Source organism: Lynx rufus, unplaced genomic scaffold (genome assembly GCF_022079265.1).
Source record: "Lynx rufus isolate CCGP_SWC_20201006 ecotype Redwood Valley unplaced genomic scaffold, mLynRuf1.p SCAF_7, whole genome shotgun sequence".
NCBI lineage: Eukaryota > Metazoa > Chordata > Mammalia > Carnivora > Felidae > Lynx > Lynx rufus.
In genome coordinates this window covers 34,939,809-34,965,214 of record NW_025814889.1, presented here as the reverse complement: position 1 = coordinate 34,965,214, position 25,406 = coordinate 34,939,809, and the positions used below count along the sequence as shown (strand labels likewise).

General features: G+C 48.5%; 1 protein-coding gene across 3 annotated transcripts; it reads left to right on the top strand.

The window, feature by feature from the left end:
• The first annotated feature begins 301 nt into the window (after nucleotides 1-301).
• Nucleotides 302-23,525, top strand: IL17RA (interleukin 17 receptor A). Of its 3 annotated transcripts, XM_047066825.1 has the most exons (13): nucleotides 302-537; nucleotides 10,308-10,332; nucleotides 11,061-11,207; nucleotides 12,170-12,282; nucleotides 13,655-13,781; nucleotides 15,367-15,414; nucleotides 15,517-15,680; nucleotides 16,384-16,467; nucleotides 16,830-16,914; nucleotides 17,731-17,742; nucleotides 18,011-18,112; nucleotides 20,069-20,107; nucleotides 20,708-23,525. In XM_047066825.1, exons 1-13 carry the CDS (start codon nucleotides 394-396, stop codon nucleotides 22,204-22,206), a joined length of 2,589 nt encoding a protein of 862 aa, XP_046922781.1. In that variant the 5' UTR covers nucleotides 302-393; the 3' UTR covers nucleotides 22,207-23,525. The 3 variants fall into 3 exon arrangements, with proteins under 3 accessions (XP_046922781.1, XP_046922782.1, XP_046922783.1); XM_047066826.1 differs by lacking the exon at nucleotides 17,731-17,742; XM_047066827.1 differs by lacking the exons at nucleotides 302-537; nucleotides 10,308-10,332; nucleotides 11,061-11,207; nucleotides 12,170-12,282 and adding an exon at nucleotides 12,470-12,595.
• Nucleotides 23,526-25,406: the final 1,881 nt, after the last annotated feature.

The following is a 25,406-nucleotide window of genomic DNA, read 5'->3' as shown; positions in this document are numbered from 1 at the left end:
CTAACCAGGGGCGCGGGCAACGCGGGAATGAGCTAAAGCCGGGCGCCACGGCTGGCGGGTAAGCGCGGAGATGAAATTTGCGAGCTGGCGGGAGCCGAGAGCTAGGAGAGGCGGTGGGCGGGGCGGCGAGAAGCTGGCGCGCAGGAGTCGAGCCCAGGCCCCGGGAGCGCGGGGAGGAGCGCGCACCTGGACGCACGGCCGGAGGAGGACCCAGCGGAGTGCTGGTCGGGCCAGAGCCCCGCCCCTCGGCGGCCCGCCCCCTGGGCGGCTGGAAGCCGGAAGCAGGCGAAGTCGAGCCGACTCGGAGCTTCTCGGCGGAAGGGAAAGCCCAGGGCCAGTCCCTCGCAGCTCCCCAGCCGCCGGGTCGCGAGCTCTCCGCGACAGTGCGGGGCCATGGGGACTCCGCGCCGCGGGCCACCAGTCGTCCCGGGACCCCTGCTGGGACGGCTACTGCTGTCCCTGCTCCTGAGCGGGCTGGCCCCGGTTCGCGCCTCCCCGCGGCTCCTGGACTACCCGGCACCGGTCTGCTCCCAGCAGGTGAGACCCCGACGCGCCCCGAGGTTACTGGGACGTGGGTGAGGGACAGAGGCGGTGGTAGCGGACGAGGTGCCCCAGGCCGGGCCGGCGGGAAGTCTAGGCTGGGGGTCTCGGAGCGGGCGCGCTCCGGAGGACACTCGGATTGGTGGGAGTTGAGGGGTGAACCCGAGAAGAGGGAGTTTGCGGGAGAGAAGTTCGCGCGGTGAGTGTTGTACAACCCGACCCGGCGTCCCGTGTTGGAGGCGGGAGCGCCGCCGCCGCCGCCGCCGCCGGGCCCCACGGTTCGGGGAAGGAGAGGGAGGCGCGGGGCCTGGCCGGAGAGGCTGGGCAAGGCCGGTTAGAAAGGGAGGCGGGGGAGCCCTTCGGAGGAGTGGGGACTGGACCCGAGCGGCCTCCAAGCCGTGCGCCCTACAAATCCCCGCGGTGCCGGAGCGGGCCAGGACCCGAGGTCAGGAGACCAGTCCGGACCTCGGGAGCTTCTCTCAAAGAAGCCCCGCCAGCCCCCCGGCAACCTGATTAAGGGGGAGGCTCTGAGGAACTTGGGGGCCCCAACGGATCTCGGCTCCGCTATCCCCAGGAGGGACCCAGAGGTCCTAGAGCCCTGTGCTCGAGGCCGGACAGCCTGCGGCGGCCGAGGGGACGGAGCGGTGGGACGGGGACAGTTGTGCGGAATGCAGCCGGCTGGCTCCGGGCAGCTGGGCAACACCTCCCCAGGGCGAGAAGCCCTAAGGACTGGGGAGAGGATTAAGACATCGCCCTTCCAGCTCCTCCACCACCGCCGCCGCCACCCTCATCCAGTTCGTACCCGTCAAGTAGTACCCCCAATGTGCCCTCGGAAAGTGACACACCCACCCGTCGGGTAGTGGCCTTCTGTGGAGGACCATCTTAAGGGGAAAAAAACAAACAGCAGATCACCTTGCTCACCTCCACAGCTTCTCCCCTCAGAAATGTCTCTTTCCTCCACTTTCTCTCAGGTTTCCTCAGCTCCCTCCCCTCCACCACCTCTGACCCAGTATCTGAGTCAGAGGATGTGAAACAACCAAAGATACGTCTCCTTATCTAATGTCATGGAGGATTTGCCAAAAGAGAGTGGAGAGGGAGTGACGATTTAGAAGAATTTTTTTTTATATGAATAATGTTGGGAAATGTCCTTGTGAGTCCCGCTTTTAGGCAAAGTAGGGGACATGTGCTCAGCAGATCCTTCCCACAGACTTGGTATAGAACTGTTGTACCTAGAGAATTCGTGTTCATTTTCTGATGGCCGTTTGCCAGGTGTCTGCAAAATACAAGATACTGTTGCTCTGAACTGAAACTATGAGGAAACACCCCTGGGACCCTAATGTGCAGGGACTCAAATCATTTAGGATGGGGAAGAGGCTTGAAGGTGCTAACTGTGGTGCAAGGCAGCCTGTAGCAAGGGCTCCTTGTGCAACCAGGAGTGTACAGAATTCCAGAGGAAAGAAAAACTCTTTCCGGCTAGGATGTTCTTCAGGTCAGATAAGACATTTGGGCAGCCCTGAGGGGTAGTGGGAGCTGTCCAGGTGGTAGACAGAGGCTGAGCCCAGGCCCTTGGGTGAGCAGGATAAACTGTGTGATTGCACCAGAGAATGTGGCAGGAAAGTGAGAGAAGAAGCTAGAAAGGGAGGTAGGGACTCCATCATGGCCTGGTATAAGAGCTAGACTAAGTGTTTGATTTTAATCACTCAGTGGGAAGCTATTGAAAGTCAGGAGCAGGGCTGGAGACAGATACTTACCGGCCAAATTTGTTTGCCATCTCCTGTGTTCTGCCTTCCCTCCATCTTGCCTCTACATAGACACTTGGCTCACAGACCGCTCATCTCCATGAACAAACAGCTTCCCTGCTTCATCGACTAGTCTCTTTAAAAAGAAAGAAACAACACCCTTCAGATTTCTCTGCCTCCACTGGTGTTTGTGGATACAACGCAATATAGTGAGGGTAGGGGACACCACAAAAACTTGGCTTCAGAGCACCTAAATTTACATCCTGATTTCACTTTTAGAATCTCTGCAAGCTTAGGCAACGTAGGTGGCCTGCACCTGGGTTTATTCACTTCCATAATGAAAGACCTGGATGAACCATCACAAAGTGTGTACCACTTTCCAGAATACAAATGTCTATCCAAAGCCTGGTTGGAGTTCTCGCTCAGTGACTCTCTCCTAAGACAGAGTAGAGCCTTCTCCATACCTGTTCTGTGCTGCAAGCACAGGACTTGGGGCTTGATAAATATTTGTGGAATTAAAGTTGAATGAATGAATGAATGAATGAATGAATGAATGGTTAGCTCTGCGGGAAAAGCAAGGGTAAACTGACACCAAGCATAGCACTATTTCTGGCTTCCTGGGTTTAGCACCTCAAAACCCAGATGACTCTGAGTTCCCCACAAAAATCAATACTGGAGAAACCATAAGTAATTGCATTTCCCTGGGCAGCCTACTGGTTGGCCCTTCCCCCTGCCTGGGCTTTCTCACAGGTTTGCCATGACTGCTAGCCAAGAGGAAAGCCCTCAAGAAAAGACAGTGACTTGGATTTGGTCAGTATGAGTGTTAACACACGATTTTAGAGACAGGATGTATGTTGTATTACAAATTCTTTTTTTTTTCTTTTTTTTTCTTTTTTTTTCTTTTTTTTCCCTGAGCACTTTGTGGTTTTGACTTGTGGTAGAAAAACTGTTAGATTTAACCCTTATCTTCTGGTTGCCAGGCCACTCCTGGCGTAAAAAGTTGTGTTCTGTGGATGTTTTTTACGTGGTATAAGCATTCCAGCAGTCAGGGTCACTGCTGGCAGTGGAACCAGCACAGTTAACAGGTTCCTTGACCATCATACCCAGCTCCTCGCTTTGACTGCTCACGGCGAGACTTCCATCTCGGTACTGTGATATCACATAGCAGCCAGCAGCCAAAAGCACATGGCAGTACCGTGCAGGGAAGAGGACACACCAGGTCAGAAGATATGGTCTTTGGGTCAAGCTTCCCTGCTCACCCACTCTGTAGCCCTGGGTCCACTCCACTGCTGTGGACCAATGTTCTTGCCTATAAAAGATCCTCCCCTCAAAGGGTCATGTGATAATATGTGAGTGAGTGAGTGAGTGAGTGAGTGAGTGAGTGAGTGAGTGAAAGCAACAGACTACATGGGCTGTGGCTTTGGAAGGTACAAGGGCACTAACATTCACCTGTAGCTTTTGGCAGGCACCCTGCCTGGGGCTAACATGCTAGCTTCATTCCACACTCACAATAACCTGCCAGGCTGCGTGATTACATGCTAGTGGCCAAAGGTCACACCGCTAGTGAGTGCTGTACTGAGAATCAGAGCAGTATGTGGCTTCAGAGCCCGCTTTTCTTTACCAGGCACTTGGTAATATTCATTACATGCACACAGTTAAACATAGTGAAATAAATTTCTTCCTTTTAATCTTTACCACTATGGATAGAGAATACTGGCTTACCTGTTGTAGGTGTCCCTTTTTTTTTTTTCAATGTAGACAGTATAGCAGTGATTAAGAGCATGGATTCTGGGGGTGCCTGGGTAGCTCAGTCAGTTAAATGTCTGACTCTTGGTTCCTGCTCAGGTCGTGATTTCACAGTTTCGTGGGTTCAAGCCCTGCATCAGGCTCTGCGCTGAGTGTGGAGACTGCTTGGGATTCTCTGTCTCCCTCTTTCTGCCCCTCCCCCACTCGTGCTGTCTCAGTCTCTCTCAAAATAAATAAACTTTAAAAAAAAATGAGCAAGGATTCTGAAGCAAAACTACATGGGTTTGAGTGTTAGCTCTATGGGATCTTGGGCCACTTAGCTGACCTCTCTGTGCCTCGTTTTTTTCATCAGTAAAAATGGGACTGAGCCTGGGTGGCTCAGTTGGTTAAGTAGTTAAGCATCCAACTTTTGGTTTCCGCTCAGGTCATGATCTTATAGTTTGTGAGTTCAAGCCCTTCATCAGGCTCTGTGCTGACAGCTTGGGATTCTCTGTCTGCCTCTCTCTCTCTCAAAAATAAATAAATAAACATTTTTTTAAATGGGATAATGGTACTTACTTCATAGGACTATTATAAAGATTAAATGAAATATGTGTATAAAGTGCTTAGCATGATGCCTGGCACAAAAGAAGAACTCCGTAAATGTTAGCTGCTACCAGTGCCATCTTCCTCACCAACATTCTTTCTCAGATTTCTGCAGGAGGGCTAACATAATGCCATTCACAAGCAAGTAGCTCATAAATAATATTCTGATCCAACTATCTTTTTTAAAGTGGACATTTGAAGTAAAGAAATTTGGGATGATTTGTTGGAGGAGAATACAACAAGATCTGTCTCAGTAGCATTCAGAGAAGAGCCTGAATGCATTTTTTACATCATTTAAGACATCACACTAAAGGAAATTCTACATGGAAATTAAAAGGAAAAAGTCTGCTATTCCTTCCCCTAAACAAATTAATGTTTTCATCCGTTTATCTCACTGTTTAATCCCTTCTTTTGTTTGGAGTAATGTCCTGAATAAAAGTCTGTCTTTTAATTAATTCTTATCAAGGTAATATGTAGTAATCCTATGCTTGATTTGGCAGCATGTATAATATCATGGTGATCCTTTTAAAATTATACTAAGACCTTTAAAACCAAAAACATCAGATCTCTGTCCCAGCCCTCAGCACTTCCTAAAACTGTTTTCCAGAGATGATCACATATACTTCTTTTAGTGTTTTGTTTTGTTTTGTTTTGTTTTGTTTTGTTTTGTTTTGTTTTGTTTTTATTTTAGAGAGAGAGTGCATGTATGCACTTGTGGGAGCACACAAGCACAGGCAGGGGAGGGGCAGAGGGAGAGAGAGAGAAAATCTTAAGCAAACTCCATGCTAGCACAGAACCTTATGTGGGGCTTGATCCCAGGGTCATGAGATCATGACCCAAGTCGAAATGAAGAGTTGGATGTTCAGCTGACTGAGCCCCCCAGGTACCCCTAGTGGTTTTTTTCCTCTGGCATTTGCCTCCACATTTCTAAATGTACTTACACTGTTTTTTCTTGACTTGTCAATTTTAGATATTACCTATTGACTCATAACATAAAAATTTAAATTTCTTATACTTCTGCTCCCACTGCTTTTCCCAGCATCCCCATTGTAGTTACATCACAATCTCAATGAAATCCATGGGGTTTATACCAAGTAAGTAATATTCACTGCTGAGGCAAATAGGTGCCCTTTGATTATATTTATTTTCTGGTGTAATTTCTTTTCCTCTGTGAGATGATATTTCTTTTAATTCTTTATCTTCCATAATTTTCCATATAACTAGTTTTTTCTATCAGATTTGTCATACACTGTTTTCCCCAAACATCAGATATCCCATCAATTTCATTTCCTCATCCCCCAAAGAACTCCCTCCTGGAACCCCACATTCTCCAGCTTGGACCTGGACTTGCACCACGGCACAACTATCATACTAGATAATCTGTCCTGTTTACAGTTCCCATGTCCTGGACCCTATGATTTCCTTCTCAGAGCTTAACTACCTTATTTTGCTGGAACATATCCTCCTGCAGTTTCCTAAGAAAATGCATAAGGATATGAGGGAAATATATACACATACATGCCCTCACACTTTTTTGATTAATTTGGCTGGGTATAAAAATCATGGATTAAAGATCATTTTCCCTTAGAATTTTGAAGGCATTGATTTGTTGCCTTCTGGCAAACAGTACAGATGCTAAGAAAGCCAATGCCTTCCTGACTGTATGGTACCTATTTTTTTCCCCCTCTGGAAACACTTAGGATCTTCTTTTTTATTCCTGCTATTCCAAAAGTTTCATGAAGTGGGGCCTTGGTCTGGGCCTTTTTTTCAGGCCATTCAATGAATGTTTTTAATTTGGAAATATGTATCCTTTAGTTCTGGAGTGGATTTTTTTGCTTTTTAATTTTTTCCCCTCTGTTTCCAGTATAACAGTCTTTGGGAAATCCAGTTAATCATACTTTGATTTTCTGAATTGATTCCTAAATATTCACATATTTTCTCTGATTTCTGATTGTGCTTATTCTACTTTCAGAGAAATTTCCTGAATTTTGTAGCTCAACTCTTCTATGGAGTTTTTTATTTCCAAGGTTCATTTTTATTCCCAGCTTGCTCATTTTACCACAGTATCCTGTCCTTGTCCATGTCCTCTCTTATCTCTTTGAAAGTATTATAATTTTGTTAGTTTTAATTTTATTCTGTTCCTACCATTGTCTTATTCCCTTCAAGAGTATTTTTTTTAATTTGTATGTTTTGATCTATTTCTCATACAGGAAACCCTTCTTAAGTATCTGATACTCTTTGGCTGTCTGAGAATATTTTAAGAATGAGGTCCTAATCATGATGAGCACTGAGTAACGTTTGGAAGTGTTGAGTCATGATATTGTACATCTGAAACTAATATAACACTGTATGTTAACTATACTGGAATTAAAATGAAAAACTTAATTTAAAAAAATTTTTTTAAACAATGAGGTCCTAAAAAGCTGATTACATACTCTGTGTAGATAGGGCTTATTGGTCATCAGACTTTAATATAGTGGGTCAGGCTAATGATGAACTTGCCCTGTCTATCAGTGGACTCTTTAATGTCAGCATCTGGAGGTCCTTTCCCAGGGGTTGGCTTCCAGCATTCTGAAATCAGAGCAGGGAAAAAGAGGCTGAAGTTCCCAACATTCTCTATGTAGACCTTCACTTTACCACACCCCCTTCAGTTCCTTTGTTTATACTACCTCCCCAGATACCTGATACCTTTAAGACCTGGTTCTTTAAAAGATTCTGATGAGCCATTGGCTTCTTTCTTGTCTCATTCCCTTCTGCAGCAAGGAACTCAGATGCAAGTTCCTCCACTTGGCCTGAGCCAGTCGTCTACTCCTCCTTCCTCTTTGGCTTTTAAAAATGTATTCACCTCTTTTGTCCACTGGTGTTTCCTCTTTGTCCTTGAAAATTTATAAAATTTTCCCTTTCCTAGAATTTTCATATGGTTCGGGGAAGGGGAAAAGATATATGTACATGATCAACATGCCACAACCTCTAATGGAATTTATTTTTCTATATTTCTATTTTCTATATTTCACTTATATGCACATTTTTTCTTCTGTTTAAATCTTTTCCCCTTAATCTTCCCTCTCTCCATCTCTTCTGCTTCCATCCCTTTACAGTAGCCAATGTGTTAACAGCCTGCTATATATCTGTCCACATATTTTCATATGCTCATACAATCATATTCAAACACATGTAAATATATGGGAAGGGTTTTTTCATCACTTGTTTCTATAGAAAATTGGGTCATATGATAAAAAGTTCTTTGCAACTTATTCTTCTCACTCATCAACACATCTTAGCCATCACTCCAGGTCGGTAGATTTCTATGTAACTAATTCTCTTTAGTATTTACATAATATTCCATAGTGGAGAGCAGTCTATCCAACCATTTGTCTTGATGGATAGTGAGATTTAAACTAGATCTCACATTATTCAGCCATTCCCTATTGATGGGCATTCAATACCACAGAACAAAAGGATAAGTTACCCAATTTTTAAAGATAGCACAAAGATAATTCTAAAACTTGATAAATTAGGGGCACCTGGGTGGCTCAGTCAGTTAAGCATCTGACTCTTGATTTCAGCTATGCCCTGGTCCTAGGAGTTTCCGGTGGACGGAGAAATGAGCTTGTGCTTGGGAGGTAATCTCCTCACCAGCCAGGAAACAGAGTGACACTAGAGTGAGCAGACAGCTAGTAGATTTTGTTGAATATGTGAGGAGAGCCTAGCAGGGTTTTGATGGCCCTGGGTAATGATAACTCATCACCAGGAGCTGGACAGGCTACAGAAAATCTGGACCCCATGGGCTCATGAACTGGTGTCCCAGATGCCCAGGTATGGATGAAATGGTGTGCTTGAAGTCAATCCTGGAGCATGCTCAAGTATATCATCCCTGTATCCACTTTATGAGTAAACCCTGGTGGCACAGCATCTTACCCCTCCCATCTTTCAGCCCTGTCTCTCTGCTCTTTTTTTTTTTTTTTTAAGTTTATTTATTTTGAGAGGGAGAGATAGTGCATGTGCCAGCACAAGCAGGGGCCGGGTAGGGGGAGGTGGGCAGAGAGAGAGAGAGAGAGAGGAGAGAGAGAGAGAGAGAGAATCCCAGGCAGGCTCTGCATAGAGCCTGATGCAGCGCTCAGACTCAGGAACCCATGAGATCCTGACCTGAGCCAAAATCAAGAGTCCAACACTTAACTGACTGAGCCACCTAGGTGCTCTCTGCTCCCTTTACAGAAAAAGGTGGGTGCTGACCCCAACACCCTATTTACACACATATACCAAATTTCGGTGTTGTCCCGAAAATCAAAAATCGTATTTCTGATCTGCTTCGACATCCAACTTTCTGTCCCACAAGCCATGATTGGTCCGTTTTGCCAGTTTAGATAACTAGAAACAACTGCGCCTGAGTTCTTCCTTTGCTCCACTGCCAAATCTGAATACATGGACATCACCGTAATAATAATAGCTTCCATTTTTTGAGTGCTTACTATATACCAAGCTCCAAGGAAGGGCAGCCAGTAATTAAGGAGCAACTATTATGTGCCCAACACTGGACAAATATTGTCTCATTTAGCAGGCAATGACATAGTTCGCTGGGCACTACAGCCAACAAAATTCCTCATAACGATTTTCTTAGGGCTTCTAGTAAGCTGCCTGTTTAACAGTCCAGGAGCACTGTATTACTTTATTTAATTGCATCATTAATACACAAATACATTTCTGCTGTTTGAAATTTTTTGTAATGGAGATATATTAGAAGTGGAAAGTAAGGGGCTTCCTTAAACCTACACCACCATCACCACCAGCCCACCCCCTGCCCCATGATCTTTATATTTGTGTCATTTGATTTTCAACAATGCTGTGAAGTTAGTGTTATGGGTATTCTGATTTTACAGTTGAAGAAATCAAGGCCTGGCAATGTTTGATATCTTGCCTAAAGTCACTTAGCTGGTAAGTGGTGGGAAGGTGGCTGAGCTCCAGGGATGTGTGTGTGTCTTCCAAGTAGAGTCAGCTGGCCAAACTCAAGCCCAGTAATCACATCTCCTATTGTTTGTAATTGGGGCTTCTAAATTCGGCTCCCCAGAGCTCTTCTGGGTTAGAGAGTTAACACAGATTGCCAAGTGGGAAGCGACATAAGGTAATATCTGTACTTAGGTCTTCTGATCTATAAAACAGGGCAGAGGGCAATACTTAATCATATGTGTATGAGGGTTAGTGAAATAATATATCTAAGTCACCTAGAACAGGATCTGGCACCTAAAGGAGCTTGTAGAGACTTGGTGAATTTTCCATAACTGATCCTGTAACGAGGGATATAGTTTCTGTTCCCTCCTCTTACAGCACTGTTATCCAGATGGGAGACGGGAAGTTGCTGGGTATTTAGAGGCCTCTTCAGCAGGGTGCCCCAAGAGAACCCTCTCAGTGTCTTTTAAAATTGGGAAGTTCCTGGCTGTTACCAGTTACTCAGAAAATGCCCTTTCTGTTTTGCCAGCCACTGTACCCACTGCCATCCTGTTTCTCCTATCCAAGGATAGGAGTGCAGGATAAGAGAAGTGTGAGGAGAATATGGTTCCCTGCCCCAAGAGCGGCCTGAAGTGGGAGTAGGTGGCTGTGTACATTTTATCCTTGAGAAGGAGCCAAGGGAAGCATGGGGAACCTGGCTGGTGAACTACCATTCTTTCACAGCTGTAATTACCTCCTTCTTTTTTTCCACAGGGGCTAAACTGCGTAGTCAAGAATAGTAAGTCATCTGTTTTTGTTAGTCTTGTCATTGCCTTGTTAATAAAATGCTAACCCCATGCTGATCTCCGACAAGAGTGCTGCCAGTCCACTTTGTTTTGGGATAAGGGTTACAGCCCTCAGCAGGAGGTGCCCTTGGGAATCCAGGATGTGTGTACCTGTGCTTCCTGTCAAGAATATCCATTATGCAAAAGTCCAAAAGTGAGAATCAGAATTGTCATTTGGGTTTTGAAAATATTATCTGGGGTGCTGCCCTGGTGTATCTATAATACGATTTGATTTTCCAGAGCTTGTCACTGTCAGGTGAGAGACATCTGTGGTGTTGGTCCTGTTTTGTGTTTTATTTCAAGAAGGAGGCACATACTTCAAGTGTCTGTGCTAATTAGAGACCCCTGGCATATAAAATGAATCAACTTTTATCACTACCCCATCCTTCCTGTACTCCCATTTCACTGCTTTATCTCAAAACCAAGTTTCATGCTTTGTCTTCTCTCTTAACATGCCCTTTAGACTTCAGAGATTTGCAGCGACCCAGACAAGCTGGAAAGGGGTGGGGGCAGTGTGGTGAAGCCAAGAACCCAGCTAAGGGTCGCAGGCCCCTGAGCGTTTAAGATCTAGCTCTTTGGAGCCACTGCTGGCGCATCTTGCCTGCATGCCTCATTCTTTTGCAGTTTCTTCAGGTTCTTGCAGAACATGGAGGTCTCTAATTTTTGCTTTTTCTGGCTCCAGGTACCTGCCTGGATGACAGCTGGATCCACCTTCGAAATCTGACCCCTTCATCCCCAAAGGATGTCCAGGTCCACCTGGACTTTGTCCAGACCCAGCATGGAGACCTACTGCCTGTAGCTGGCATCAGATGGACCCTGCAGACAGATGGTGAGTGGGCATGTCAGATTCTGCCTGGGAGATTCTACCTACCTCCAGGTGAATCCACAGACTAGACCATACGGCTCTCCCACCAGACTCAGAATTGGGTTCCCAGTCCTATGCTCAGACATGAGGGCCCAGATTTCATGCTGAAAGGCTCTATCATTTCATGCAATACATGAATACTTCTTCAGCATTTTAGATATTAACCAATGATGGTATCTTCTCAACCCACCATCCTTCCTTCAGCCTAAAATCCTTATCACCCTGGAAAAGGAAGTCAAATGGTTAATTCTCTGACTGCAGTACCAAATATTTATTGGAAAATGGTAACACATTTGCCAGCCTGCTTTTCCTCTTAATTTAGGGGCTGGCTTTTTTTTTTTTTTTTTTTTTTAATCTCTGCTATACCCAACATGGGGCTCAAACTCACAACCCCAACCAAGATCAACAGTCACATGCTCTTCTGACTGAGCCAGCCAGCTGCTCCTAGGAGTTGGCATTTTTTAAAACAACACCCTTCCCCCAAAAAACCTTCTCCAGGGATAGAGAGTTGTATGACAGAACAAGAGCCAGCCCCACATTTGTGACCAGGGCCTGGGGGAGGTTATCCTCTTTATAAGTCTCCAGCCTCTGGTGCCTGCCCCAGCCTATCCAAGGATTGGGACAGCCATGTGTGACACCCGTGCCATGTTGCCAACATCCCAGCCACAAATTTGCACAGCCTTTGCCTCTAGCCCAGTATAAAGTTTCATTTGTCCTTGCCCAGCTGGGAGGTAAGTGTCAGCAAGGCAGGAGGCTAACTCAGGCCCAAGAGCGAGCAAAAAGTAACAGGAAGTGGAGGGTTAGGTACAATGTGCAGATTTTCTTTTAAGAGTGAGTAAGCATAACAGATGGGGAAGCACCACACCCCGCGGTTTGTGTTTGTTGATCTACATCTGTTTGTCTCCTCTCCTCCCTCTGGCCTGCAGCCAGCATCCTCTACCTGGAGGGTGCAGAGTTGTCTGTCCTGCAGCTGAACACCAATGAACGTTTGTGTGTCAAGTTTGAGTTTCTGACCAGACTGAAGCATCATCATAAGCGGGTAAGTGTCCGGCTCCAGAGTGGATTGTGTTCCTCTAGTGACAGTGAGGAACAGAACATGTTTCCGAAGACTTCCCAGACATACCCACCTGGCTTTTGCTTCCAACTGTAACTAGATGTTCATTGTAAAGAGAGTTGAATGGGAAGGACTTCCACGGCCCCACCTCCTGCTCTCTTTCTTTGTAACCAGGTTAACCTGGGGCCTGCCTCCAGGAAGAAACAGCTTTGCCCAGCCTAGAGAACCACTGTGGCTGGGGCACAAGCCAGTGAGTTCTGCAGCGGTTTCCGTTTATTTGGCTGCTCACTGCCCGATGGTAAAATGTTCATTCTCATTTAGTTTGCTTAAAGTATGGTCCTTGGCGGCATCCGCATGACCTGGGAACCAGTCAGAAATGCAGAATCTAGGGCCCCACTCCAGTCTTCCAGAATCAAACTGTAAGGGCGGGGCCCAGCAATCGGTGTTGAACAAGCCTGCCCAGTGATTCTGGTGTAAGCTCCAGTGTGCAAACTGCTGGTTGAAATCTGCAAAAGTACCTGTTTGCAGATCCCCTACAACCACAAGCAGCCAAGACAGATCCCTTCTCCTGTATGTAATTAGGACCCTCAAACTTGACTGCCAGGTGGATGGTGAGGACCACGTGCCTAGATCAAGTTAGAAGCAAACCGCCCCCCCCACCACCAACCTCTGTCCACCACCAGGATAGTTAGAATGAGAGGTGGAATCAATGCACATCATCTGCACCATCCAGAAAAAAAATATCTGCACACCTTCTGTTACCTGTACAACAAAGGTGCCTACAGATGCAGACTCAGTGGGGATCTGTAACCCTCCCTGTGCACTTTCCTGCTCCAGAACATTCTCAAGAGATCCCTGGTTTTCCCTTAAGGAGGAAGAGTCATTTAACAAATGGTGTTTAGCTGCCTCTTGGTTTTTTTGTTTTTTTGTTTTTTCACATATTGAATGATTCCATTCATATGAAAAGCCCAAAATAGGCAAAGGCATAGAACTGCCTCTTGTGTGCTAACTCTCCCAATAGCCCCAAGTCCTCTGGCTCAGCTCCCTGGCTCCCTTACGCTGTAGTTCTGGAGTTTGAGAGGGCTCACGATGGAGGAGGACTATTTTGGCTTTCCCCAGATTCTCTGGCATATGACACTACAGTCTACTGATGAGGGGCCAGACTTTTTTAAAATAGGCAGCAAAGACCAGAGGAAACAAAGAACAAAGAAATGCCTCCCTCTGATTTGGGATCTTGCTTTGGTGGTTGTTTTCTTCTCCCATTTCACTGATCTTTTGAGGGCGGGTGGGCTTGGAGTTCTTTCGGTGAGAAGTGTGAATGTGACCTTTCCAACCTCCCCTTCCTCCCTCTTTTCAGTGGCATTTTACCTTCAGCCACTTTGTGGTAGAACCTGGCCAGGAGTATGAGGTGACTGTTCACCACCTGCCCAAACCCATCCCTGATGGTGACCCAAACCACCAGTCCAGGAACTTTCCCGTACCTGGTAAGAGCGCCCTCCCAAGCCATTCCTTTCACCACTCAGCTCTTGGAGAAGAAACCAGCAGGTGGCTCAGACATCAGCCTCCCTGCTAAGCTGGACTGTGACTGCCATTACAGCATGTGATACCTACAGAATAAACAGATGCCACAGTTGGGGAGCTCCTGCCCAACTCCCCAACTCCTTCCCCCTAAAGGGTCAGAAGGACAAGCCACTCTTGAGAGAGTTTTAACTCCTGCTTCTAGTCTGGTTCCAGCTCTCGTCACCTTGCTCTGCACCTTTTTCTTTTTCATTCCCCACTTGTCCCCACCTGATTCTTCACCTTTTACCCCACATCCTACCTGCATTTATCCACCACCATCCCATGTGTGATACCGTCTCCTCTTCCCCCACTAATCCATCCTGCCTAAGAAGACTGCTGGGTTTATCTTCTAAACCTTTAATGTGTGTGCACCATCTATTTCTCTGTCGTCCCCAGAATCTCAGCCACAACCTACAACATTTCTCATTGTTCAAAGCCAACTACATATGGAAACCCAGCCCCCTTGAGGACAGGGTCTGGGGCTTGCTCAGGGTCTGCGCAATCTCCAGAACCACACAGTGCCTTGCATATAGTAGGTCATCAGGAAGTGCTTGTTAAGGATGATGACAGTCTTCTCCATTCCTAGAGCACTCCACATGGGCACATGCACACACACACACATACACACACACGATCTGCTTACCCTGCTTCATTTTTCTTCATGTTACCCATCACTCCCTGACATACTATCACCATATATTTGTGATGTTACATTATGCTGTTTGTTTTCATTGGTCTTTTCTACTGGAATGTGCTCTCCAGAGGGCAGGGACTCTATCTTATTCACCACTGTCTAAAACAGTGCCTGGCACAGATTGGGTGCTCAGTAAGTGCTTGTCAAATGTGTGAATCCCCCCAGTCCCCTCGCTTGTTCCTGCAGTAGACTCAGTGACTGTCAGTCTACAGCAATTCATACCTATCACATGTCTTCTTAAACCAAAGTGAAAATGATACAGTCAATGCCATTGGGGAAGGGAGGTTAGGAAGATGTTTCTGAAGCAGTGGTCCTCAAGGCAATCCCTGGGCCAGTGGCATCATCAAATTACCTGGGAGCTTGTTAGAAGTACAAATTTTCAGGACCCACCCCAGACCTGACTAAATCAGAAACTACCCATGATGATGCACAGGAAAGTTCGAGAAACACTGCTGTGGAGGAACAAAATGTTTCTGCCCCTGTCAAGAGTCAGAGGCAACCCACAGAGAAAGCTGGAGGTGGGAGGAGGATCCGGAGTGGGCTGAGATTCTTGGGTCACTCAGAGCAAGCTCAGGAGGAGTACAGTTGAGTCTGGAAGGTTCCCTGAGAGAGGAAGGAGGAGACAACCAGGTCAGCCCCCAGTTCTGTGGGACCTCTGGCTAATGGCAGCAATGCTGTCTGGGAACTGGCTTTGAAGGGCCCATCTTTGAAGCCTCCCCAGAAGGAAACAGGTTGTATCCCTGGTGTTGGGTGTCTGGAAGAGCAAACTTTCTAAGGCAGAGGCTTAGTTGTTTCACCTTTTTCTGGGTTGATAGGCTGCGAAGACCCCAGGATGAAGATGATCACACCATGCGTGGGCTCAGGTAACCACACCTGGCGGTCTTGCTGGGGGAGCTTTGCCCAGGAGCATACACACGCACGCATGCCCTCCCCTCACTCCCAGCCTGTGTCTGCGCCCTGACCAGGCAGCCTATGGGACCCCAACATCACCGTGGAGACCCTGGAGGCCCGCCAGCTGTGGGTGAGCTTCACCCTGTGGAATGAATCTACCCATTACCAGATCCTGCTGACAAGTTTTCCACACACGGAGAACCACAGCTGCTTCCAGCACACACTGATGGTGCCTGAGGTAATGTTTCCACTGTCCTGACCCCTCCAGTGTAGTACCATGCTGCCTCCCTCAGCCTCAAGTCTCCCTCCACTGTCAGGATAGAACCTTTGCCAGAAGCCCAGCGCTCAGTACCATGCTTAGTCAACCCCAATCCTGCGCATCTGTTTTTTTTCTTTCCTTCTGGTACGTGGTTGACGTAGAATCAGTTCTATGGTTGATCTTTCCTTTGTCTCTTATAGTTGATTCTGCAGTTGATAGAAATGTCATTGATCTCTGCCCTGCTCACCTCCCCCGTCCTTTTAGTTCTTCCTTCCCCACAGTGTCCTCTGTTCTTTTTGTTGTTGTTGTTGTTTTCCACCTATTCCAAAAAGGATCTGAATATTTTTAAATGTGGGTATTAAGACAAAGGGGAAATAAAGATGAGGAAGTAAGATGGAAGCAGGGTGCAGTTACTACTGAAAATGTGTGTCAGGCCGTTGGTTATGAACACAGATTGTCCCCACGATGCCAGCAGCCAAAGCAAAGAGAAATTCCAGTTACTAGATGTGTTCACGAATTAACAATGAACCAGTTGCCCTAGGGAAACATAGCCTTTCCTGGAACAGAAACCCAAGAAGCATTTGTGTGTGTGGCCTTCCTATGGGGCACAGTGGACAGCGATGCCAGCGTTCTCAGCAGCCACCTGCAGCACTTTCTCACCCGTCCTCTCCTCTCCCTACAGCCTGCGTACCAGGACTCCCGCCAGCGGTCCAATGTCACGCTCACCCTGTTAGATTCTAATTGGTGCTGCCGCCACCGAGTACAGGTGAGTGAGTGTAGTGTGCACAGGTGTGGGAGCACATGCACAGGTAGCACTCCTAGAAGGGCAGACTAGGAAAGGAGGGCGGCTCAGGGACTCGTGCTCTCTCTGAGGACCTGGCACCGTGCCCCACTGGGCCTCCCTGCCTGGTGAGACATCATGTCCACCTTCCCCAGCCCTTTCTCCCAGATTCACCTGGCCGGGCTTCTTTGGCCCCTGTAGCTGATGGGCGATCTGTCCGACAGCACAGGGAGGTCCTGGAGCAACCAGCCAGGTGTGTGTCCTCAAATAGCCTGCTGGCGAGAAAGCATTAGTAGAGGACCCCAAGTCTCCCCAGCATCTCAGGATCCCTCTCTCTGCTCTCACAGATCCAGCCCTTCTTCAGTAGCTGTCTAAACGACTGCCTCAGACACTCCATAACTGTACCCTGCCCGGAAATTCCAGATCCTCCAGGTAGGAAGTTTATGGCTGCTCTGGGGCATTTTAGGGGGTGAGTGTGAATGAAGTCAACACCTTGAGCTGAACCCTGACCTGGTTCTAAGGGTGGGGGCGGAGTTTAATTTTACTTAGAGTTACTCAGGCCTGCAATGCGGGGCTCTAAAGACACTCCTGGGTTGGACTCCTGACTGCCTTTCATTAGCTATGTAGCCATGGGCAAAATACTTAACCTTTCTGATCTTCAACTTTTGAGACTGAAAAAAACAGGAATTGTTACTGTCAGAGAGTTACAGTTATGGACCATGTACTGAATGAAGTGTTTTACCATGTCCACTTTCAGTCCTCACAAATTGTGACTCTTCATACTGTGAAGCAGAAGGTCCTTTCCGCAGGTTCATAGATGAGGAAATAGAGGCACAGAGATGTTCAGTAACTTGTCCAAGATCACACACCAAGGAAGTGGCGGAGCTTCGGCTTCTGGCCCGAGGGCCAGAAGCTCGGCAGCCCGTTCCCTCCCCCTGCACCGATGCCAACTTCCCACTCATAAGCCACCCACCCCCTAGCATGTGGCTACAGCCAAATGCAGACCAGAAAGCAGCAGACATTGCATTGGCCTGGAGGAGAACCTAGCCTCCCGGTTGAGAGTTGGGTCATCTCTTAATAGACCGACAACTTGGGTGTTCCATGTGGATGTTTTCACTCAGTTTACTGGGCATTTGGAGTGCTAGTGCAGGGCCGAGGTCACTGCCAGGCCCTCAGTGGGGGCAGTGATGGTTCTTGTGGTCACTGCTAATAACTAAGAATACTGTTTTCCCTTTGTTCTCACTGCAGTCTCAATCGCAGGTAAGCCCCACTCTCCTTCCCGTAGCGCTGTAGGAGTCCGCAGGGGCCATTCCCCAGGGGCCACGTGAGACGTCCCTGACTGAGCCTTGGATGGAGCCAGGCAGACAAGGCTGAACCAAGAGGCCAGCCCAGGGGTGGAGATCATCACTGTGTCATGGTGCAGGCCAGAGTGGACAGCCCAGGGGCTGGGCCCGGGGGCTGGGGGAGCTTAGGGCTGGCATAGCAGACCCCCTCTGCTACATCACTCATGCTGTTCTGCTTACCACAGACTATATACCCCTGTGGGTGTACGGGTTCATCACGGGCATCTCCATCCTGCTGGTGGGTTCCGTCATCCTGCTGATCATCTGCATGACCTGGAGGCTACCCAGTAAGGGGCAGGGGCTGTGGGGGTGGGTCATGGGGTTTTCCCCTCTGTTCCTCTCTTTATTCCTATGTCCCCTTCTTTCTGCTGCAGTCTCTGTAAGGCTGTACTAGGAGGGCACCCTTCAACCCCAGTCTGAAGAACAGAACTTGCCTCTTTTAGGCCACACCAAGCTCAGTTGTCAAGAACTCAGCGTGCAGGAAGGCTGCCCTGGGCTCAAATACCAGCTCCACCACTTACTACCTGGGCAAATTACTTAATTCTCTGAGCCTCAGGTTCCTCTTTTATAAAGTGGAATTTATAAAGATACCCACATCGTAAAACAAATATAAGGATGACATGAAATAATGTTTATATATGAATTCTTAGCATAGAGCCTGGCACATATTTGCTCAACATATGTTAGCTATAATTATATTTATTGCTACTAAAATTAATACCATTAAAACAAACTGGATGGAAGGAGCTAGGGTAGAATTTCCCTGCATCAGACATGATCAGCCAAGCAGGTGGGAGAACCTGAATGACTCCATCCTGCAGCCCCCAGACTTGTACATCCTAGGTCAGGGAGAATGGTGAAGGGGCAGCATGGTATGAAAAGAAGGCTCTGGGTAGACCCAGAACGTACAGGTGTGGGTCCCAGCTCTGCCTCCCTGCTTTGCAGGCATAGGCAAATTGCTTAACAAACCCTAGATTTGATCTTCTCTTCTGTAAAATGGGATAACACCTCCCCCTCAGGGGTGTGTGAGGATTGAATGATCTGGCCAAATTCTGAGCAGGAGAGAACAAGGGCCTTTAGCCTAGGGGCTCAGCCTTTCCCTGCCACCCCACCCCCCACCCCCTCCGCATTGGGACCGGGCCCTTCCTTCAGTAGTCTGGGAGCTGTTTCCACACATTCAAGTCTCGTCAGGAGTAGGTTTTATTAATTATTATTTATTGTGTGATGGGAAGAACACCAGACCAGGCACTGGAAGACCCAGTGAGAGAGCTCTTCTCCACAGGATTGTTGGGAGGGTCAAATAAGTTAACATCTCTGCAAACACTTTATAAACTGTAAAGCTCCCTACAGACACCAGAGAGGCTTTTGCTTCATTTCTGTTGTTGCACTTCTGACCTTTTACTGAAGTGCCCCACGCCACACTGACACGAAAGGACACACGAAGAAGAAGACATGAAGGAAAGTTCACTCATTTGACTATCTTCTGGTAGTTCTGGGAAAGGGCCCAAAAGGTAGGGATTGAAATGAAGGTTCTGCATGTCTTCCTTGGCCATCGGGGGTTCTGTTCACCCTGCCATGTCACTGGGGAGCCGACTCCTGCACCACAGCTTCCCTCTTTGTAGCTCAGGGGGAACAGTTGCTTAAGAATGTTGTTTCTCTTCCTCACCTCAAAAATACTAGGAGGAAATGTTGTAAACCGGCCTGGTGGGGGCTACTTCTGGAGATGTGTTGTAAGCCTCTGGCAAGGACACTTCTGAGGAAGAGGCTTTCCCTGCAGTGGGGTGTTTCTCAGAAGCAGCCCAGCTGTGGAGAGGAGAGGAACCAGGGCTACAATGAGGGATGTGGGTGGAACTCCCAGTCACCACTCTGAGGGTCCCTGCTGGGTCAGTGCTGCCAAGTGCTTGTGACCCCTGCTGACTATGTTCAGTGTGCCAGACACTTCACATATACAGTCTCATTTAATCTGTGCCACACAGACCCATTTTACAGAGGAAGAAACTGAGTTTCTGAGGCATGGGTAACTTTCCCAGATCTCACAGCTGTTCGTGGCTGACCTGGGATTCACACCTGAGCGACTCCACATAGCACGGGGTCCTGCAAAGGCCCTGAAACATCTAATAACTGCCCTCCCTTATCATTTGCTCTGTGTCAGGGGTGTGACAGCATGCCATCAGGTGCCCTTGTGAATTGGTCCCTATTTCTCTTCCAAGAGAGCTGCTCCAGTGTATTTTTGTTTCTTTCAGGGTCTCGTGAAAAATACGGGAATGACACCAAATGTACAGGTCAGTATTTCCTGGTGTGGGTGGCCTCTGTTTGGTGTGTTTTGCTGTCAAAGGCTTGATGGAGGGTTCTCTTGAGAGACATGGGTGGGTTGCCTTCTGCATTTTAACTCCTGAGCTCCTTCAGGAGACCTCCCCGTAAGAGGACCTGCTTCCTAGTACCACCACACAGAGGGGACCTCAAATAGCAAAGCTAAGATAACATTTTTTAAATCACTTGGACAAAGAAGGAAGGGAAGGGACCATCTTTTATAAAAAGAGGTCCTACCTATAACAGGTATTTGTATTCCATAGGCAGGCCTTTGTGTCTCTTTTTCTTTTTAAAGTATCGGCTAAAGGCCAGATAGGAATCTTGAGAAAGAAATTCACTGTCCCAGAAGGGGTCAAATTGTGATTCTTTTCAGGCAGCCAAAATGGGCGAAATAGCAACATTGGCTTATTCAGAGACCTCAGTTGCATTACTTCGGCTAGGGAGCCAATCTCTTCCTGGTCTAGGGTACTCCTGGCCTGACCCATTAGGAGTTCTGCCCCTGGCCTGTGGTTTGAGGATCATTGCAGATGCACACCTGAACCTGTGGGCCTGGTTTTCCTTGTTTCCCTCAGATGTCCTGCCCAAGAGCAGCCTGACGCCCCCACCCCTGAAGCCCAGGAAGGTCTGGATCGTCTACTCAGCTGACCACCCCCTCTACGTGGATGTGGTCCTAAAGTTCGCCCAGTTCCTGCTCACCGTCTGTGGCACCGAAGTGGCCCTCGACCTGCTGCAGGAGCAGGTCATCTCAGAGGTGGGGATCATGACCTGGGTGGGCCGCCAGAAGCAGGAAATGGTAGAGACCAACTCCAAGATCATCATCCTGTGCTCCCGAGGCACCCGCGCCAAGTGGCAGGCCATCCTCGGCTGGGAGGAGCCTGCTGTCCAGCTTCGGTGTGACTGCTGGAAGCCTGGGGGTGACCTCTTCACAGCGGCCATGAACATGATCCTGCCAGACTTTAAGAAGCCAGCCTGCTTCGGCACCTACATTGTCTGCTACTTCCGTGACATCAGCAGTGAGAGTGATATTCCTGACCTCTTCAACATCACTCCCAGGTACCCACTCATGGACAAATTTGAGGAAGTTTACTTCCGAATCCAGGACCTGGAGATGTTTGAACCCGGCCGGATGCACCGCGTTGGGGAGCTCACGGGTGAGAACTACCTGCGGAGCCCCAGTGGCTGGCTGCTGAAGGAGGCCGTGGAGAGGTTCCGGGAGTGGCAGGCTCAGTGCCCTGACTGGTTCGAGCGCGAGAACCTTCGCTCCGCAGAGAACCAGGACCTCCCATCCCTGGATGAAGAGGTGTTTGAAGAGCCTCTGCTGCCACCGGGAGGAGGGATCATCAAGCAAAAGCCCCTGGTGCAGGAACCTGCCTCCGAGGGCTGCCTGGTGCTCGATCTGCGCGTCTGTGAGGAAGGAAGGGGAATGTCCCGGCTGGAACCTCAAGTTCAGCCCCAGGGAGAGCCGGCAGCCCTGACGCTCCAGACAGAGGTGTTCCCTGTGGAGGAGGCGCCTCCAACTCAGGCAGTACAGCCTGTCCCTCAAGCCACCGGGAGCAGCACAGCCAGCCGCTTGGCCGTGGTAGAGGGAGATGAGGCTTGGCCACTGTTAGAGGGCCACGGCCCTCGGAGGAACAGCATCCTCTTCCCCGTGGACTCAGAGGACCCGCCCCTCTGCAGCACGCCTAGGGCATCGCCCAACCACCTTCCGGAAGACGTGAGGGAACAGCTTGAAGGCCTGATGTTCTCACTCTTCCAACAGAGTCTGGGCTGCCAGGACCAGGAGGGCTGGGAGAGCGCCGCAGCAGCCCTCAAAGACCTGTACGCTCCCTGTGAGGATGGGCAGCGACAGTCAGTGCAGTCCGACCAGGGCTACATCTCCAGGAGCTCCCCGCAGCCCCCTGAAGGACTCCTGGAAATGGAGGAGGAGGGAGAAAAGCAGGACCTGGGGAGGTCGGCCAAGCAGCTCTCGCCTGAGGACCTAGAGAGCCTGAGAAGCCTCCAGCAGCAACTTTTCTTCCAAGAGCTTCAGAAGAACTCTGGCTGGGACGGTGTGGAGCCTGAGATGCCATAGGGCCTCCTTAGACCCCGAGTGTTGGGAGAAGGGTGCGTGTATGTACACAAGTGTGCACATGAGTGTCTGTATGTATACATATGTCCGTGTGTGAAATGTTTGCCTTTGAAGTGTTAACCTCTTGATCCCTGGGCATCCCCCTTAATTTTCTTTGTCTGACCCTCTGGTCATGATGTCTCTTCCCCACAAGAATCCACAGCCCATTCCCAGGAGCTAGTGACAAAGTGTCCTTGAGTCTCCACCATTCATTCATTCGTTAATTCTTTCATTCATTCAGCATTTATCTTGCACCTCTTATGTGCCAGGCATCTGAGATACAAAGGTAAATTGCAGGAGATACTGGCCCCAGCCACGGAGGGGCTTAACATCTAGTGAGAGCAACAGATTAGCAAACAGGATGGTCATGAGCGAAGTAAGGCCATTGTAGAGGTCTGCCCAGGGCTATGAAAATACAAAGAAGGGAAACCTGGGCCAAGACACTGTGGTTGCAGAAGGCAGCAGGTGGGGTGAGGGCTGGAGCAGTAAGAGAAGTGGTGGAGAGGCAGCTAGAGCCCCAGTTGGAGAAGGCACGTGGGCCAGGCTGGGGTTTGGGACATCAGCCCTGTGGCCTGGGATGCCTTTGATATGGGAAGCTGCTGCTCTGCAGAGAAGGAGGCTGAGGACCAGACATACCTGAAAGCCACCTCAGCTCAGTTTTGAAAAGAGACAGGATGGAAATGTGTGGTGTGAAACCTAACAGCATTCAACGGGGAGAAAAGTCTGAAATCCTGAGCCCCTGTTTTGGCACTCAGTCAAAGACAGGGTCTTTAGGGACTGCGTGAGCGGGCCCCTGGGCAGCAGCCCCCCATCCGCACACCTCTTGCCCCCCGTGAGCACAGGAAGCACCAGAGCTGGGCGCCCAAGACTGAGTATGAGATACGGACTTCACATCAGGGTGGGCAGAGAGGGGCAGGGCAGGAGTTAGAGGGCTGGCAGAAGCAGGCCTCTTTGAGGAGAGAGGAAAGTGTACCACTCTGTCTTTAAAAGTCTGAGTTGGTTCAAAGAGGAGAGATGCTAAGGCCCAGTGTTTGAAGAAGTGTTTCCTGAAAGTGCCTCCTTTGGAGAAACTGAAGGCTTTGTCCCTCTGGGGTCCTGGCAAGCACACTGGGATGCCATCTGCCCCTGGAATGGAGTCACAGCTCCAAGGTTCAGTGAAGGGGTGAGGATTCTGGCACATAATGGGAAACCAAGTATCACAGGTTACCTGTGTGTATGCCACACCCATGCATATGTGTGCACAAAAGGAAGATTATCAATAAAAGAATGAATAAATGTGTTAACTCTGGTTAGAATTCTGGGTAGTTACTTTGAGTTCCATGTTACTATGGGTCAAGAGTTCCTAGCCTAGCTGTAGAGTCCTTTCCAGTGGTGCGATTTCACCTCATAGTGGCAGCGGCATCAGGCCTAAGTCCCAGACAGAGTGTGGCCCGTACACAGCCTGACAGCAGGACCAGGTAAGGTGTCTGTGCACCTCCAGAATACTTACATTGATACCTAATCCCCAGCGTGACGGTTGTGGAGGGACAGGTGATGAGGTCACGTGGATGGAGCCCCAGACTTCCTCCCTTCTGCCACGTGAGGGCACAGCAAGATGGTTTGTGAACCAGGAAGCATGCTCTCACCAGACACCCAATCTGCCAGCTCCTTGATCTTGGACTTGCCAGCCTCTAGAACTGTGAGAAATAAATTTCTGCATTTATAAGCAGCCCAGCCTATGGTGTTCTGTTAAAGCAGCCCTAACAGACTAAGAGAGAAGGGAGAAAAGGAACTGAGTTCTCCCAGCTGCCAGCCTCTCAGGCTCCATCTCTCCTCCCATAAGCTGGGTCCAGATGCCTACCAGCCTGTGGTGTTTCCCCAGCTTCTAGGAAGCATTAAATGTGCAGAGTGTGGAATACCACCGTGGGCTCTTCCTTGCTGGAGCCAGGGCTCTCTGTGGTGGCAGAATGGCCCTAGCCAGTGTAGTGCTGGTGCCCAGAAGACATTCCCATTTGAATTGCATTCCCCACAAACCTTGAATTCTAGCTCTGCTGGCCTCTGAGGCTAAAATGTCCTCAATTAGCATTGTTCACTAAGTCCTGTTTATCTCCAGGGCTGCTACTTTTCTTCCTAACAGCTTTGTTGAGATACGATGCACATACCATACCATTCACAGCTGCCCCCATGCAGTTCAATGGCTTTTAAGAGTTCAGACTTCAGCAACCATCAGCATAATCAAGTTTAGAACATTTTTCTTACCCCCAAAAGAAATCGAAATCTAGCACTCCTTAATCCTCACCCCAACCTCCCTAAATTCCTCATCCCTCTATAGATTTCTCCATTTTGGACATAACATGTAAGTGGAATCATGAAGTCCCCAGGCTTCACCCTTTCTTTAATGTTCTTCCCTGGCTCCTCCCCTGTTCCCTGCCCTACCCTAAAGCCCAGTCTCATACTGGTCTTTCCAGCATAAATGCTGGAAATTCTGTCAACCTGTGGTGTCTGCTGTCAGCCAAATGCCAAGAGCTTCAAGAGCATGTATAAATAAAGCCATGCCTTTCTTTTCATACTATTCTGAAACATGGCTAATAAAATCCTACTTCACCCAGAAACACCATTCCAAGAACAGATGTCCTCCAAGCTGTGACTTTCCTACCACTCAGGCCCTCTCCTAAATAGAGTGCAAAAGTGGCTCAAGTGGGTGGGAGGACCCACAGTCAATATACAACCGAAGCCTGCAGTGGAGTAGCTGTGACTGGTGTCCGGCCCAAGTCTGCATGCTTGCACCAGGCCAGCTTCCAACTTCCAAGTGGACTTGCCTGCTGTCTTGTTCCTAGTTTAAAAAAAAAAAAAAAAAGAGGCAGTAGGGATGATTAAATGGTGATGTAGACATTGTTCAATACAGTGCTTTCCAACTCAGCTTCCAAAACCAGTTTTTCTTTTCTGCTTAGGAAGGACCTCAGAGGTGTCCAGGCTTTCAGGGAGTTGTTAGTCACTTAAACATCCATTCAGCAGTTTGAGCTGGGATCTCTGCATGGCAGGCTATGATGGATTTTACTGATTTTCTGCTTATCTTTGAATATTAAATAAGGCATAAGGGAGAGGAAGATGTACTTACAATGCAGTGGAAAGTTTTAATCCTGTGTCCTTTAGCTTTGCAGTTGGTGCGCTCCCGTCCCAAATAC